The following is a 17596-nucleotide window of genomic DNA, read 5'->3' as shown; positions in this document are numbered from 1 at the left end:
CTCTGTTAATTCAGGGAATACATAATTAATGTCATCGTTTTATTTGTCATCATCCCCACATCAGCTGAAGCCTGGGAAAGCCTCCAGGGGCTGAAATCAGGGAATTGCAGGAAAAGGAGCCCCAGGGGGAACTCCCTGCCCAGGGGAGTTTAAATGGATCTGAACACAGAGCTGGGATGGGAACTCACCTGGAAGGTTCGGAGGGGCCGGCGGCAGGCGGGGGACGGCTGGGTTTGGGGGATGATCGGCACGGGGAGGGGTGGAGCTGCTGGAGAGTCCAGAGGAGCCGTGGAGCCAGGCTGGGAGAGCTGGGAATGCTCCCCTGGAGAAGGGACAGGATCCAGGCAGAGCTCAGAGCCCCTGGCAGGGCCTGGAGGGGCTCCAGGAGAGCTGCAGAGGGACTGGGGACAAGGATGGAGGGACAGGAGCCAGGGAATGGCTCCCAGTGCCAGAGGGCAGGGATGGATGGGAGATTGGGAACTGGGAATTCCTGGCTGGGCTGGAATTGCCAGAGCAGCTGGGGCTGCCCCTGGATCCCTGGCAGTGCCCAGGCAGGCTGGACACCCTGGGACAGTGGGAGGTGTCCCTGCACAGCGGGATCAGCTGGGAATTCCATCATTCCAGGGGAAGAGCTCTGCCAGGGCTTCCTGGAGCAGCTCCTGTCACCAGGACCCTTGGGGTGACACTGTTCCATGTCCCCACTCCCACTGTTCCCTCATCCCACCCCGGCTGGCAGAACGTGCTGGGGATGCTGGGAATCTGCTCATCCCCCTAAAAGCAGTGATGATTTTAATTGCAGTAATTTCAGGGAATGGCTCCCCTTGGATTGCCCCTGTCACACTGGGATGGATCATGGGGAATCTTTGCCCAATTCCAGCCCAGGGAGAGGCCTCTGGGACAACAGGAGGGATGGAGGAAGGAGAAATAGGAGAGGGGAAGCTGGCAAGGCTGCTGGAGCTGTGAGCCAGGAGGGTTCTGGCAGCATGGCCAGAGTTTGGGATGAATTCCATACAAAATTTCCTTTAATTGGGTGGGAAAATTAACAGGCATTGTGTCAATCACAGGAAAAAAGTGTGGGGAACAGGAGAAACTGGGAATAGAAAACAGAAAAGTGAGAAACTAAATTAATTTTCTGGCAAAAAAACCCCAAAAGCTGGAATAGAAACGCAGTGGCAAGAAAAATCCTTGGGAATCAGTTCTGAGGAAGGTGAAGGGAGAAGGGTTAAAAAACGAGGTGTGGCTGGGCTCTATCCCATGGTTAAAGCTGCCAATCCAAGTTTTTTCTGGAGCTGGTGGCAGCAGCCCTGGAGCAGCGGGAGTGGGTGAGCAGCACCCCTGGATCCAGCCTGGCCCTTTGGAGCATCACCAGCCCCGGCCCGCCTGCGCTGCTCCAGGATTCCCGGGGTGTTCATCCACATTTTGGGGCTGCTTTCCTGCTTCCCTCCAGTTCCGAGCTTTGTGCCTTCTCCGGGGGAAATTCCTCCCGGGTGGAAGGGGCTGTGTCCCCTCTGCGACCCGGCAGGGCGGTGTGGCTGCTGTGGGCATCGACGCGACTTAAAAACGTCAAATCGGGAGCGAGATAAAAGCGGGATGAAAGGGAAGGGGATGGAATAGAAATGGAATGGAAATGGAATGGAATGGAATGGAATGGAATGGAATGGAATGGAATGGAACGGAATAGAACAGAGTGGGGGTGCCCGACCTCCCCCCGGCCCCTCCTGGCTGGTTCTGTGGCAGCTGGAGCCCCTCCGAGGGTGGAGGAAGAGGAGGGATGGAGCCCCCGGGGGAGGATGCTGGGGAGAGGAAGATGAGGAGGAGGATGATGATGCCGGGGCGGGGGGGGGAGGGGAAGATGAGCGAAGGATGCTGAGGGGAGGATGAAGGGGAGGATGAAGATGCGGAGCGCCCGAGGATGCGGAGGGCGGGGTGTGCGCGGGGTCAGAGGGGGGGATGGCGGGGTGGGGGCGGCGCGGAGGGGAGTGTCGCTGCGCGGGGGGAGTGTCGCCGCGCGGGGGGAGTGTCGCTGCGCGGGGGGAGTGTCGCTGCGCGGAGGGGAGTGTCGCCGCGCGGGGCGTTGCGCGGGGCGGTGCCGCCCTGCCCGGGGCCGCTGCCGGCGGCTCCGCGTGGGAGGAGGCGGCGGCGCCGGGCGGAGGCTCCGCGGCCGCGGCGCGGCGGGGCCGGGCGGGCTGCGCGGGGAACGCGGAGCTGAGCGGGGCTGCGCGGAGCTGCGGGGAACGCGGAGCTGAGCGGAGCTGCGGGGCTGCGCGGGGAATGCGGAGCTGAGCGGGGCTGCGCGGGGAATGCGGAGCTGAGCGGGGCTGCGCGAAGCGGAGCGGAGCTGCGGGGAACGCGGAGCTGAGCGGGGCTGCGCGGATTTTGCCGGCTGCGCGGATTCTGCCGACTGCGCGGGGTGTAGGGGGCTGCGCGGACCGTGCCGGCTGCGCGGACCGTGCCGGCTGCGCGGATTTTGCCGGCTGCGCGGATTTTGCCGGCTGCGCGGGGTGTCGGTGGCTGCGCGGATTTTGCCGGCTGCGCGGGGTGTCGGTGGCTGCGCGGATTCTGCCGGCTGCGCGGGGTGTCGGGGGCTGCGCGGACCGTGCCGGCTGCGCGGGGCTGCGCGGAGCATGTCGGCGCTGCGGCGCAAGCTGGGCGATGAGTACCAGGTGGTGAGCACCTCGGCCAGCGGCGGAGGCCTCCCGCCCCCGCGCAGCGCCCCGCGCGGGAAGCGCCAGCGCTTCGTGGACAAGAACGGGCGCTGCAACGTGCAGCACGGCAACCTGGGCGGCGAGACCAGCCGCTACCTGTCCGACCTCTTCACCACGCTGGTGGACCTCAAGTGGCGCTGGAACCTGTTCATCTTCATCCTCACCTACACCGTGGCCTGGCTCTTCATGGCCTCCATGTGGTGGGTGATCGCCTACATGCGCGGGGACCTGAACAAGGCGCACGACGACAGCTACACCCCGTGCGTGGCCAACGTGTACAACTTCCCCTCCGCCTTCCTCTTCTTCATCGAGACCGAGGCCACCATCGGCTACGGCTACCGCTACATCACCGACAAGTGCCCCGAGGGCATCATCCTCTTCCTCTTCCAGTCCATCCTGGGCTCCATCGTGGACGCCTTCCTGATCGGCTGCATGTTCATCAAGATGTCGCAGCCCAAGAAGAGGGCCGAGACGCTGATGTTCAGCGAGCACGCCGCCATCTCCATGCGCGACGGGAAGCTCACGCTCATGTTCCGCGTGGGCAACCTGCGCAACAGCCACATGGTGTCCGCCCAGATCCGCTGCAAGCTGCTCAAGGTGCGTGCTCCGCGCGGCGGAAGGGGAAATTCCTTCCTGGAAAGGCGCCCAGGGAAGCGGGGGGGGGTCCCCATCCCGCTTGGGGGCGTGGGGGTCTTGGCAGTGCTGGGAATGGTTGGGATGGTGGGACCCTGCGGTCTTGGGGGTTTTTCCAACCTCAGTAATTCCATGGGGGCCTTGGCAGTTGGGGGATGGTTTGATTCTGTGGTCTTGGGGGGCTTTTCCAACCTCAGTAATTCCATGGGGGCCTTGGCAGTGCTGGGAATGGTTGGGATGGTTGGACTCCATGGTCTTGGGGACTTTTCCAACCTCAGTAATTCCATGGGGGCCTTGGCAGTGCTGGGAATGGTTGGAATGGTTGGATTCTGTGGTCTTGGGGGCCTTTTCCAACCTCAGTAATTCCATGGGGGACCTGGCAGTGCTGGGAGTGGTTGGGATGGTTGGACTCCATGGTCTTGGGGACTTTTCCAACCTCAGTAATTCCATGAGGGACCTGGCAGTGCTGGGAATGGTTGGATTCCATGGTCCTGGGTGGCTTTTCCAGCCTCAGTAATTCCATGGGGGACCTGGCAGTGCTGGGAATGGTTGGATTCCATGGTCTTGGGGGCCTTTTCCAACCTCGGTAATTCCGTGAGGGACCTGGCAGTGCTGGGAATGTTTGGATTCCATGGTGCTGGGTGGCTTTTCCAGCCTCAGTAATTCCGTGAGGGCCCTGCCACTGCTGGGGATGGTTGGACTCCGTGGTCCTGGGTGGCTTTTCCAACCCGAATTCCGTGGTTCTGTGGCAGAACCGCGGCCCCACTGCCGCTCCCCTGGGGACATCCCACCCCTCTCCGTGTCCCTCGGGCGTCCCTCGCTCCTGCCGGGGCTGTCCCCACGTCCCTGGGGCTTGGAGCAGCCCAAGGCGGCCCTGGGCCGGGCTGGCTGATCCCAGGTCGTGTTTCGGGTCCTGCCGCTGTCCCAGCATCCCTGCCCTGTTTCCCTGGCGCAGGGAAGGAACGTCTCCGGGCGCCTCGGGCTGCGGGCTCAGCCATCAGCCGCGCATTCCCGACCTCCTTGGAGATAATTCCTACATTCGGCGCAGGATTGGGGTGGATATTTATAGATTCCTATGAAATGCTCCATTTCCCTGACAAGGAAACCCTTCGCAGCTCCGTGAGCCGGGGAGGAGAAAGCTCCGGGCACAATCCCGAGCTTTCTGGGCAGCCCTGAGCCCAGGCAGGCTGAACTTTCCCGACGTGGGCTCCGAGGAAAGCGGAGCGCCGGGCTTGGACCGGGATCGCCCCTGCCCCGCAGCGATCCCAGGCTCGCCCGGCCGCGGATCCAGAGGGGACCGGGAATCATCGGGAACGGGGATGGAGCGGGTGGCAGGAAGGAGCCGGCTCGGGGGTGTTTGCTGCGTGCGGAGCATCCCGCAGGGACCCCCGGGAATCGGGATACCCGCGGGGGGCTGCTGGGCAGGGAATGGGGTGTCCTGTCCTTGGGATGGGTGTCCTACAGGGAATGGGGTGTCCTGTCCTTGGGATGGGTGTCCTACAGGGAATGGGGTGTCCTGTCCTTGGGATGGGTGTCCTGCAGGGAATGGAGTGTCCTGTCCTTGGGATGGGTGTCCTGCAGGGAATTGGGGTATCCTGCAGGGAATGGGGGTATCCTGTCCTTGGGATGGGTTTCCTGCAGGGAATTGGGGTGTCCTGTCCTTGGGATTGGAGTGCCCTTGGGATGGGCGTCCTGTCCTTGGGATGGGGTGTCCGGCAGGGAATGGGGGTGCTGTTTCCATTGGAAGGGTGTCCAGCAGGGAATGGGGGTGTCCTGCAGGGACTGGGGGTGTCCTGGCAGGATTTGGGATATCCTGCAGAGATTGGGGGTGTCCTGGCAGGATTTGGGATATCCTGCAGAGATTTGGGATATCCTGCAGGGATTGGGGGTGTCCTGGCAGGATTTGGGATATCCTGCAGGGATTGGGGGTGACCTGTCCTTGGGATGGGTGTCTGCAGGGATTGGGGGTGTCCTACAGGGATTTGGGATATCCTGCAGGGAATGGGGGTGTTCTGCAGGGAATGGGGTGTCCTGTCCTTGGGATTGGAGTGCCCTTGGGATGGGTGTCCTGTCCTTGGGATGGGGGATCCTGCAGGGATTTGGGATATCCTACAGGGCCTGGGGTGCCCTTCCCTCGGGCTGTGGCTGCTGTGCTGGGCAGGGTCCCCATTCCCAGGACATCCCCTTGGGAATCTCCCCGATTTCCCTCCCTGCTCCCCCAGCCCCAGGGACGGAGCTCAGCCCACGGGAAGCTCCCGAGGTTGTCCTGTTCTCCCACATCCCCATTTTCTGTGGGATTTCAGGATCAGCACTGCCCCAGTCTTGGGGTGCCCTAAACCTTGAGGGAGTCTGTGCCTAAAAGAGGGAAAGGATTCCTAAAAATCTCCCAAAATAACCCTTTAATAGCTTTACAATGAGGGAATATAATTTATAACTATTAGAAATATTATTTATAAATATTATCTATAAGGATAAATATATAAAATAGCATTAAAACATAATGCCGTTGATTTATGTAATATGCAATCATGAATATTTATATTTAACAATATATAATTTATACCATTTGTTTAAAAATATTTAATAATAGGTAAATAGATCTTTCCATCCTTCATAAATATATTAAAATAATTTAATATATTTCAAGCTATAAAAGATCAAAAATGAGTAATTTCCAGTCCAGCATTTGAAAATTGCCTTCTTTTTTTTTTTTTTTTGGCTCTGAAGTGCCAGAGGGGGAATTTTAAAAGTTGGAGCCTCAAACTTAGTGTGGCTCCAAAAGAATTCTCTGGATTTGAAATATGGGAAAAGAAAGGTTTGTGCTTGGAAGAAAAGCAGTGCCAGGCCAGGCCTCCTGGGGAAAAAAAAGGGAAAGGGGAAAAAAAGTGGAAAAAAGGATAATTAGGAGGAAAGATAGGAAAAATATGGGAAGAGCAAAATAAAAGGGAAAAGTGAAATGAAAAAAGCAGGGGAAAGGAAAATGGAAGGGAAAATAAGAGGAAAAATAGAATGAAGAAAGGGGAAAGGAAAATAAAAGGAAAAATCAAAGAAAAATGGAAAATAAAAGGAAAGGGAAAATTAAAGGGGAGTAAAAAAGACAAAAAAAAAGGAATAAAAGAAAAAGGGAAGAAGAGGAGAAAGGGAAAAAGGAAAGAAGGAAAAAAGATAAAAGGAAGGAGGGAAAATAAAAGGGACCCGGGGGAGGGAGAATAAGAGGAAAACTAAAAGAAAATGGGGAAAAGGGAAAATAAACGGAAGAAATAAAAAGGAAATAAAAGGAAAAGTTAAGGGAAAAGGAAAACAAAAAAGAGGGGGAAGGGAGAAAAACAAAAACGGGGAGGAAGGGAAGCAATAAATGGGAAAAGAAAGGGGAAAAAGGAGGAACAGAGAGGGAGCAGGGAGAGCTGTCCCTGTCCCGGGCCACTGGCTGCTGTCCCCAGCTCTGGGGACGTGCCCCAGGAACCGGGGAGCTCCTCCCCAGGGCTGGCTCTCACCTGAGCCCCGTGAGCTGCAGCCCCAGGGGGCTCAGATCTCCCTCGGGAAGGGCTTTTGTTATGGAAAAAACAGGTTTTCTTTTCCTGCAGGGCTGGGTGGGACTGCAAATCCCAGCCCACCGGGGAAATATTCCTTTCTTTTTCCTGCTGAGCTCAGGCCAGGAGCAAAAGCAACCCCAAAGCCTTAAAGTGGGAAATCCGTGCAAAGCCTCTTTTGCTGTAATGGGAATTTTGGGATGGATTTTTGGGATGGGAAGGATTGGATGTCGCTCAGAATTCCTGAGTTTTCCCCCCTCCTCGCTTGGAGCAAAGGAGTCACTCAGGGCTCATTCCTTAGCAAAACGTTCCCTCTGGAATTGCCTGGGGCTGGATTCTTCCTGGAATCGGGGAGGTGTAAAGTGGTGAAATTAAATTTGGCTCCTCTGGGTTTGAGCTCTGGAATTCCATCCAAAGTCCCCGGGAGCAGCTGGGAGCGTGTGACATCGCAGCTGGATCCGGGAACACCTGGATCCCTGCAGCTGTCCCACAGCAGGGCTGGGAGGGACAATTCCAGGGACAGGGAGGGCAGCGAGGGTGCTGCGGGAGTTTAACCGGAGCGGGGGTGGACATCAGGAAAGATCTTTCCATGGGAAGGGAAAGGGAGGTCAGGCACTGGCACAGCTGCCCAGGGCAGGCGTGGAGCCCCTTTCCTGGAGGGATTGCAGAGCCTGGGATGGGATTGCAGAGCCTGGGATGGGATTGCAGAGCCTGGGATGGAGCCCCATTCCTGGAGGGATTGCAGGGCCTGGGATGGAGCCCCATTCCTGGAGGGATTGCAGAGCCCGGGATGGGATTGCAGAGCCTGGGATGGGATTGCAGAGCCTGGGATGGAGCCCCATTCCTGGAGGGATTGCAGATCCTGGGATGGGATTGCAGAGCCTGGGATGGGGCCCCATTCCTGGAGGGATTGCAGAGCCTGGGATGGGATTGCAGAGCCTGGGATGGGATTGCAGAGCCTGGGATGGAGCCCCATTCCTGGAGGGATTGCAGATCCTGGGATGGGATTGCAGAGCCCGGGATGGGATTGCAGAGCCTGGATGGGATTGCAGAGCCTGGGATGGAGCCCCATTCCTGGAGGGATTGCAGAGCCTGGGATGGGATTGCAGAGCCTGGGATGGAGCCCCATTCCTGGAGGGATTGCAAAGCCATGGATGTGGCACTAGGGGACCTGGGGCAGTGCTGGGAATGGTTGGGAGTCGATCTTGGAGGGCTTTTCCAACCCAGACTTTCTGGGATTCCGTGGTTTCCTTCCCCCGCTGACGCTGACCCTGGGTTGGCCGTGTCCCCAAACTCCCGATTCCAGCTGGTGAAATCCCAGAATCCCGGAAGGTTCGGGCAGGAAGGGCTCTCAGTCCCACCCCACGGGCAGGATCTGCTGTCCCAGGCTGCTCCAGGCCCCGTCCCAGCTGGCCCCGGGCACTCCCAGGGATGAGGAGCTCACAGTCCCTTCCCCTCCTTGTCCCCCGCAGTCGCGCCAGACGCCGGAGGGAGAATTCCTGCCCCTGGATCAGCTGGAGCTGGACGTGGGCTTCAGCACCGGGGCTGACCAGCTCTTCCTGGTGTCCCCCCTGACCATCTGCCACGTCATCGACTCCAAGAGCCCCTTCTACGACCTGTCCCAGCGCAGCATGCACACCGAGCAGTTCGAGATCGTCGTCATCCTCGAGGGCATCGTGGAGACCACGGGTGAGTGGGACCAGCCTGGCTGGAGTTCCCTGCTGGAATTCCCTGCGCAGCTCGGAGCTCAGCCTGGCTCCTGGCAGGCCTGGAGGGCTGGGAGGCAGCCAGAGCTGGGGTTTATGCACTGGGGTTGTGGTGCTGGGCTCTCCAGGGCATGGACTGTGGTGCTGGGGCTGTATCCAAGTGAATGGATTTTGTAGCTCTCTCCAGGGGGATGGATTTTGGCACTGGGGCTCTCTCCAGGAGATGGATTTTGGGGCTGGGGCTCTCCAGGAGATGGATTTTGGGGCTGGGGCTCTCTCCAGGAGATGGATTTTGGGGCTGGGGCTCTCCAGGAGATGGATTTTGGCACTGGGGCTCTCTCCAGGAGATGGATTTTGGCACTGGGGCTCTCTCCAGGGGATGGATTTTGGCACTGGGGCTCTCCAGGGGATGGATTTTGGCACTGGAGCTCTCTCCAGGGGGATGGATTTTGGCACTGGGGCTCTCTCCAGGGGATGGATTCTGGGGCTCTCTCCAAGGAGATGGATTTTTGGGCTCTCTCCAGGGGATGGATTCTAGGGCTCTTTTCAAGGAGATGGATTTTGGTGCTGGAGCTCTCTCCAGGAGATGGATTTTGGCACTGGGGCTCTCCAAGGGATGGATTTTGGGGCTCTCTCCAAGGGATGGATTTTGGTGCTGGGGCTCTCTCCAGGGGATGGATTTTGGGACTCTCTCCAAGGGGATGGATTTTGGAGCTCTTTTCAAGGAGATGGATTTTGGTGGTAGGCTCTCTCCAAGGAGACGGATTTTAGGGCTCTCTCCAGGGGATGGATTTTGGGGCTCTCTCCAAGGGATGGATTTTGGTGCTGGGGCTCTCTCCAAGTGAATGGATTCTAGGGCTCTCTCCAAGGAGATGGATTTTTGGGCTCTCTCCAGGGGATGGATTCTAGGGCTCTTTTCAACGAGATGGATTTTAGCACTGGAGCTCTCTCCAGGGGATGGAATTTGGTGCTGGGGCTCTCCAGGAGATGGATTTTGGCACTGGGGCTCTCCAAGGGATGGATTTTGGGGCTCTCTCCAGGGGATGGATTTTGGGACTCTCTCCAGGGGATGGATTTTAGTGCTGGGGCTCTCTCCAGGGGATGGATTTTAGTGCTGGGGCTCTCTCCAGGGCATGGATTGTGGGGCTCTCTCCAGGGGATGAATTTTGGAGTTCTCTCCAAGTGAATGGATTTTGGGGCTCTCTCCAAGTGAATGGATTTTGGGGCTCTCTCCAGGGGATGGATTTTAGCACTGGGGCTCTCTCCAAGGGGATGGATTTTGGGGCTCTCTCCAAGTGAATGGATTTTGGGGCTCTCTCCAGGGGATGGATTTTAGCACTGGGGCTCTCTCCAAGGGGATGGATTCTGGGGCTCTCTCCAAGTGAATGGATTTTGGGGCTCTCTCCAAGGAGATGGATTTTGGGGCTCTCTCCAGGGGATGGATTTTGGGGCTCTCTCCAAGTGAATGGATTTTGGGGCTCTCTCCAGGGGATGGATTTTGGAGCTCCCAGGATATGGGGCTGGGGACGTGGAGCTCCTGGCTGGGATGTGGTGCTCCTGCATTTCCCAGCTGCTGCCAGGCACGGGGAATGTTCCGGGTGCCTTTGATCTGTTTTGGGGCCATGCTGTGCAGTCCCAGTGTCCCCACCCTGCTTGCCCAGGGCAGGAGAGCACAGCCCAGAGAGAGCAAGGTGAACCCTCCCAGTGCTTCCCCAAAACTCCTCTGATACTTCCCTGAAAACTCCCTGATATTCCTCTAAAAACTCCCTGATATTTCCATAAAACCCCCCAGATACTTCCCTAAAATCTCCATGGTATTCCTCTAAAAACTCCCTGGTATTTTCATAAAGAGTCCCCGATGTCTCCATAAAAACTCCCTGGTATTTCTCTAAAAAATTCCTGATATTTCTTTAAAAACTTCCTGATATTTCTCTAGAAGATTCCTGATAATTCTCTAAAACCCCCCTGATACTTCCCTAAAAACTCCCAGACATTTCCCCTGAACCTCCCTGATACTTCCCTAAAAATTTCCCGATGCTTCCTTAAAAACCTCCTGGCATTTCCCTAAAAAATCCTTGATACTTCCCTAAAGAAACCTTGATATTTTCCTAAAGACTTCCTGATATTTCCCCCAAATTCCTGGATACTTCCCTAAAAGCTCCCTGACATTTCCCTAAATCCCCCTGGCACTTCTCTAAAATCCCCTTGATATTTCCCTACAAACTCCCTGATATTTCCCTAAAAATTTTGTGATATTGCCATAAAAATTCCCTGGAAAAGCTCATGGAAAACTCCCAGGCCTGACCCGCAGACCAGACCTTGCAGGTTTCTTGGTTTTATTCCTCAAATAATTAATTCCTAACAAAAAAAAAAAAAAAAAAAAAAAAAAAAAAAAAAAAAAGGCTCTTTTGTAAATAACTCTTGGAATTTTAAACCCTGGCTTTGTTTTGGGAAATATTAACCTGGAAATTATACAGGGAATGGGGGGAAAAAAAAAAAAAAAGGAAATTTCTGGGTCTTTGAAGCCTAACTGGGATAAGGTTCCAAATGTTGTGGCCTATTTTTGGGAGCTGAGCTGAAAATTGGGCAAAACGGAGCAAAATGTGCTGGATCTGGGCAGCACAGGAGGGAATGAAAGGGGTGGGAAAATCCTCAGGGAGGAGGAGGAGGAGAGGGCAGGGCTGGCTTTGAGGGACGGGACAGCTCTGGCCCTGGGATCGTTCCCATTTTTTGGAGCCTTTCCCGCGGAGCTGGTGGTGATTCCTGAGGGTCCGTGCTGATCACTCCGGGCTATTTTGGATATCTCTCCCACCCCGACATTACTAGGATAACCTGGAACGGGGGAGAACATTCCTAGGGTTTATTTTCCAAGCTTTTGGCCTCATTTCCCATTGCTGGGATGGAGAACTGGGAGCTCCGTCGTCAGCAGAGCTTCCTGGGGCCGTTCCTGAGGAGAATTTGACTTTCATCCTGGATTTTCCTGCTGGGATTTGCCTCTGGGTGTGTTTGGGATTATGTAACCCTTCATAATTTTGCGTTATCCTGCAATTTATTGATAAGCTGCTAAAATTCCTGAAAGAATGAGCCACTAACAGGAATCTGAGGCAGACAAAACCCTGCAGGAACGGTTTGTGCATCCGTTTTCCAAACTCATTAGATTTATTTTGGAAGCCTCTTCCCGTGATTTGCTGATTAAAGAACTCCAGAGCCTGCCAGGCTTTTTAATTAAAGAAACAGGGATGGCATCAAAGGCCTTTTCCTCTGGTTTTGCTTTTAAAAACATGAAAAAGCTGGAATTCTGGCACCACAGGAAGGGTTCTCTGAGATCCATGGGGGTGAGCTCGGAATGCAGCAGCCTGAGGGAACAAAGGGCTGGGACAGATCTGAAAATGACCAGGATTCTGATAATTCCATTAAAAATGGGATTTTTTTGGATGCCTTTTCTCGGGGTCAGTGAGAAACCTCAATGCAAATTCAGCAGCTTTAAAGGTGGAACATAAAATGTGGGAATTCTGGAAAGGTTTGGGTTGGAAGGGACCTTTAAAGGTCAATTTATTTGTGGGGTTTTTTATCTTTCCATTCAGATTTTGGGATTTTTTTTGTGTGTTGGATGGGAGGGCGACAGGAAAAGAGGACTCAGCACTTCACACGTTGGCTGCAGTTTGAAATTGCTTTTATTCTATTTTAAATGTTTTCAAGCACAGCCTGAGCATGACAAAATATTCCTTTAAAACTCCCAGGGCCGAACATCCCGCAGATCTTTTCCCTGTGCTGCTGTTATAGGAAATCTGTCAGTGGAAAATCCAATATTTTTTGGTCATGTGGACGGACCCGCTTGGCCCTGGCAGAGCTGGGATTCCCTGGGATTGGCACCTTCGGCTCCAGCTTCCTGCTGCCCCCCTGGAGCTGCTGGCCTGGGAAAGGGGGGAAAAGGGATTTTTGAAGCTGAGGAAAAGGTGGAATGTGCTGGAAAAACGCAGGGAAGGGTCTGGTGGGAGAGGAGACTTTGGGAACAACAAATCCCTGGAGGTGTCCCGGGCCAGGCTGGAACCCTGGGGCAGTGGGAGGTGTCCCTGCCAGGGCAGGGCTGGCATGGGCTGGGATTTAGGGTCTCTGCCAAGCCAGAGCAGTGTGGAATCCATCCCTTACATAACTTTTATCTGGGATAATGCTCCCTCCTCCTGCCAGAGGCAGCAATTCCCCCAAATCCCCCATTTCCCTGCATCAGGCCCTCCTGCTCCCCCCTTCTCCCTGAGACCTCTTTGGAGGCCCAGGAGAGAGAACTGGGAGTGACTTTGACCCAGAGCTGGGCAGGAGCTTCCCTGTCCTTTCTCCTTTTCCTTTTTTTTTTCCTTTTCCCTTTTTTTTCCCCTTTTCCCTTTTTTTTTTTTTTTTCCCTTTTCCCTTTTTTTTTTCCTTTTCCCTTTTTTTTCCCTTTTCCCTTTTTTTACCCTTTCCCCTTTTTTCTCCCCTTTCCCCTTTTTTTTTCCCCTTTCCCCTTTTTTCCCTTTTTTTCCCTTTTTTCCTCTTTCCCCTCTTTCCCCTCTTTCCCCTCTTTCCCCTCTTTTCCCTCTTTTCCCTCTTTTCCCTCTTTTCCCTCTTTTCCCTCTTTTCCCTTTTTTCCCTCTTTTTCCTCTTTTTCCTCTTTTTCCTTTTTTTCCTTTTTTTCCCTTTTCCCTTTTCCCTTTTCCCTTTTCCCTTTTCCCTTTTCCCTTTTCCCTTTTCCCTTTTCCCTTTTCCCTTTTCCCTTTTCCCTTCTCCCTTTTCCCTTCTCCCTTTTCCCTTCTCCCTTTTCCCTTCTCCCTTTTCCCTTTTCCCTTTTCCCTTTTCCCTTTTCCCTTCTCCCCTTTCCCTTCTCCCTTTTCCCCTCTCCCTTTCCTTCTCCCTTCTCCCTCTCCCCGGATGATCCCGGCAGCGGGGCCTGAGCTCGCAGCAGCTCTGCCCATATTCCCAGCTCGTGCCTGATCTCCCCGGGTTGCTTCTGCCGGAGCAGCCTCCCCGTGCTGGGCTGGGCTCCCTGCCCCTGCAGCAGCAGCTCCCCGTGCAGCCCCATTTTCCAGGGATTGCTGTGGGAGGCCGAGCAGGAACGCTGATTTCGGGAGCACCCAAACTCCATCTCTGCTGTGGCTGCTGCCAGGAGCTGGGGTGGAGCAGGGGAAGGGGAAAGGGGAAGATCCAGCTCCTGCTCCTGCTGGAGCGGGGTTTGGGAATGCTGGGGTGGGACAGGGGGAGGCAGAGCGCTGGAATTTCTCCTGGAGTGCTGGGATGTGGGCATGCTGCTGGCTCAATACAGACTGCTGCTCCTGGGGAAATTCATGGACAGATGAAACCCTCACTCACGAGTGGTGCTGGTTCACAGGATCCCGGAATGGTTTGGGATGGAAGGAGCTCAAATCCCATCCCATTCCATGGGCAGGGGCACTCCCACTACCCCAGCTCATCCAGCCTGCCCTTGGGCACTTCCAGGGATCCAAGAGCAGCCCCAGCTTCTCTGGGAATGTGTGCCAGGGCTGCCCACCCTCCCAGCCAGGAATTCCTTCCCAATATCCCACCTAACTCAACCTAAATCCTTCCGTTTCAAGTCCTTGTCAGGCAGTGGCTCCTTGAACCCTTCATTGTATTGAAATCCGAGCCATTTTTTCTCTGTAGCAACTTCTTCCCACTCCTTATTTACCTCCCGGATCCTCTGGCAGTGCAGCTTTCCCTGGATCTTTGCCCTCAGCGAGTTCTGGATGCTGCTGTCAGAGGATTTTGTCAGCAGCCCGCCGATCCCTGCTCGGTGTTGTTTATTTATTGTTCCAATAATCTGCAGCAGGGCCCGTGCCTGGGGCAGATGTGCTGCTCCAGCCCTGCCAGGAATGCCCGGCTGGCTTTTCCATGGATACCTGCTCCTTGGCCTGGATACTCTGGTGTTTGTTATTCTTTATTTCCAGCTCCGCACAGCGTGGGGGTGTTAAATATTCCAGCTGCTTCCTCACGGGCTCGCTCTCCTGAGGGATCCTGGCTTGGGAATGGCCTTAAATTGCACCAAGGGAGGTTGGGGTTGGATATTTGGGAATATTTCATCACGGGTAGGGCAGTCCAGGCCTGGCACACAGTCCCCATCCCCGGGGGGGTTTCACAGCTCCCTGGATGTGGCACTGGGGACATGGGGCAGGGGTGGCCTGGGCACTGCTGGGGGTGGTTGGACTCGATGCTCCGAGAGGCTTTTCCAGCCTAAACCCTTCTGGAATTCCACGGTTCCAGCTGAGCTGGCCTTCCCAGGGCGGTGGTTGCAATCCCTGAGCAGCCATGCTCGGTGTCTCCTTTTGGAAGGGCACAGACCCCTGAGCTCTCCTCGAGGTTAGCTCTGGGTTTTTCTGCCTTTTGAGGGTTTTGAATCCCCGGAATTCTCTGGGGAGCAGGATGTGCTGTGGGGCAAGGGGCACAAAAAAATCCCTGCGGGGAGGGGGGGTCCACCTGAGCACCTTTTCCTGAAGGAATTGCCCCAAAATCCCCCCTGAGCTGCCCCGGGCCAGCCTGAGGCCGTTCCCTCTGCTCCTGTCCCTGTTCCCTGGGAGCAGAGCCCGACCCCCCCGGCTGTGCCCTCCTGGCAGGGAATTCCAGAGAGGGAAAAGATCCCTGGGGATCCTCCTTTGCTCCAGGCTGAGCCCCTTCCCAGCTCCCTCAGGGATTCTGCAGCCCCTTCCCAGCTCCCTCAGGGATTCTGCAGCCCCTTCCCAGCTCCCTCAGGGATTCCCCAGCCCCTTCCCAGCTCCCTCAGGGATTCCCCAGCCCCTTCCCAGCTCCCTCAGGGATTCCCCAGCCCCTTCCCAGCCCCTCTGTCCCATCCCACCCCAGCCCTTCCCAAACACCCACACCTCCTGGGGCTCATCCCAAGGGAAGAACCCGAGCCTGGCCTCGTTGTTTTCCCTGCCTGACGCTTTGCAGCCGGGTTTGTCCCAGCTGGGCACTCCCAGTTCACGGGGGACATAAACCAGTGGTAGTTTAGGCCTGGCTTTGTGCCTGCTGCTGGTTCTCGGGCTGGTTTGAAGGTCAGGTTTGGGAGAGAAGCGCTGCTTTAGCTCCTGGTGTGTTACACAATCCGGGCTGCGCCGAGGCTGCTGTGAGCTCGGTGATGATAAAAGTGCTTGGCAGGAGGAGGGGGAGAGGCCTGGCGTGGGTAAAATGCCGGGACATTGCGGGAGAGTCATCAGAAACGTCAGGAGGGATTGGGAATTCGCGGAGGGGAAAGCTGCGCTCGGGTTCAGAGAGCCTGGGGGGCTGGGGGCTGCTCCTGCCTCCCTTCCCTGTGCTCCGGGCTGGCTTTGGGGGGTTTGTGGGTTTGGGGGGTTTGGGGAGCAGGGGCAGGAGGAAGGGGTGAGGGGCTGCAGCCCTGCCCACTCCCGGCTGATCCCAGCACCCTTCCTGGCCCATGGAGACAGAGGCTGCCCCTTTTATTAACACTGAGCTGGCCCTGGGGGCAGCCAGGGAAGATCATCATGTGCCGTGCTCTGAGTTAATCTGGGAGCCCAAACTAAGCCCATTAGTGACCGTGACAGGCTTCCAAAGGTTTGGAGCTGTCTGTGCCGTTCCAGCCCCGGGAGGAGCTCTGGGGATGCTGGGAACAGCTCCCTCCTCCAATTGCAGTATTTGTTACAGGCTCCTTGTCCTTGTTTCCCAGCCCTAGTGACTCCCTGGAGCTCCTGGACACGAGGAGCAGGAGATGGGCAAACCCCAGAGCTCCCAGCAGAGCAGGCTCAGCCCCTGTGCTGGGGATGGAGCCCCAGGATCTCACACCAAACCTGGATGGGGCTCCAGGAGCAGGGCACGGGATCAGGGTCTCCAGGTGCCTCTGGGGGCTGGGACATGCAGGAAAGGGGGGATTCTGCCCCTCTGCCCCCCTGCTCGGGTGAGACCCCACCTGCAGAGCTGCCCCAGCCCTGGGCTCCCACAGCAGAGGGACCTGGAGCTGCTGCAGAGACCCCAGAGGAGCCAGGAGCTGCTGCAGGGCTGGAGCCCCTCTGGAGCCAGGCTGGGAGAGCTGGGAATGTTCCCCTGGAGAAGGGAAGGATCCAGGGACAGCTCAGAGCCCCTGGCAGGGCCTGGAGGGGCTCCAGGAGAGCTGCAGAAGGACTGGGGACAAGGATGGAGGGACAGGAGCCAGGGAATGGCTCCCAGTGCCAGAGGGCAGGGATGGATGGGAGATTGGGAACTGGGAATTCCTGGCTGGGAAGGTGGGCAGGCCCTGGCACAGGGTGCTCAGAGAAGCTGTGGCTGCCCCTGCATTCAGCACAGGCAGGATTAAAAAAAAAAACCAACAAAGAAACAAACAGTTGTGTCCCCAGACAGGAAAATGCTCCATGGAAGTGCCCCAGATGGGAAAATTCTCGATTTATCCAGGGATTTACTGGTTGTGGAGCAGAGCTGGGTCAGCCCTGACCTGTGTGAGGCGGGATGCAGCCTGGGCTGGAGTCACCCTGTGCTTACCCAGCTCCTGGACCTGCTCTGTGCCTCTGCCCTGCCCCTCCTGCTGAAATTCCTGCTGTTGTTATGGATTTATTCCATTTGTTGCCTACAAGGATTGGTTCTGCTGGGCTTTGTCAGAAAGGATAATGATTCAAGGAGCCACTGTGTGACAAGGACAAGAGGGAATGGCTTTTAGCTGAAGGATTGGGGGGGATTTAGATGGGATAGTGGGAAGGAATTCCTGGCTGGGAGAGGGGGGAGGCCCTGGCACACATTCCCAGAGAAGCTGTGGCTGCCCCTGGCAGTGTCCAAGGCCAGGCTGGAGCACCCTGGGACAAAGGCAGGTGTCCCTGGTGGGCTGGGATGGGATTTAGGGTTCCTTCCCAACCCATTCCACGTTCTGGGATTCATGGCAGCGATGCCTTTGGGATGCTGAGAGGCCCCACAGCTGCTCTGGGGTGAGTCAGGCCCCCCAGGCCCCTCGGGAATCACCTCCTGCTCCACTGGCACAGCTCTGGGGGAAGATGAGCTGAGCTGCAGGGATGAAGGGAGCCCGAGCAAGGCAGCCTCTTGG

The 17596-nt window shown here is 56.2% G+C and overlaps 1 protein-coding gene across 1 annotated transcript in view; it reads left to right on the top strand.

The window, feature by feature from the left end:
* The first annotated feature begins 2259 nt into the window (after positions 1-2259).
* KCNJ3 (potassium inwardly rectifying channel subfamily J member 3) overlaps positions 2260-17596 on the top strand; it is a 29411-nt gene continuing 14074 nt past the window's right edge. Inside the window, 2 exon segments of the mRNA XM_038143301.1 lie at positions 2260-3302; positions 8341-8557. Of these exon segments, the coding sequence (XP_037999229.1) occupies positions 2625-3302; positions 8341-8557 (895 nt within the window). The 5' untranslated portion in view covers positions 2260-2624.

This window comes from Motacilla alba, chromosome 7, assembly GCF_015832195.1.
Source record: "Motacilla alba alba isolate MOTALB_02 chromosome 7, Motacilla_alba_V1.0_pri, whole genome shotgun sequence".
Lineage (NCBI taxonomy): Eukaryota > Metazoa > Chordata > Aves > Passeriformes > Motacillidae > Motacilla > Motacilla alba.
Note: the sequence above shows the minus strand (reverse complement) of the source record. Positions and strands in the feature narration are given on the sequence as shown.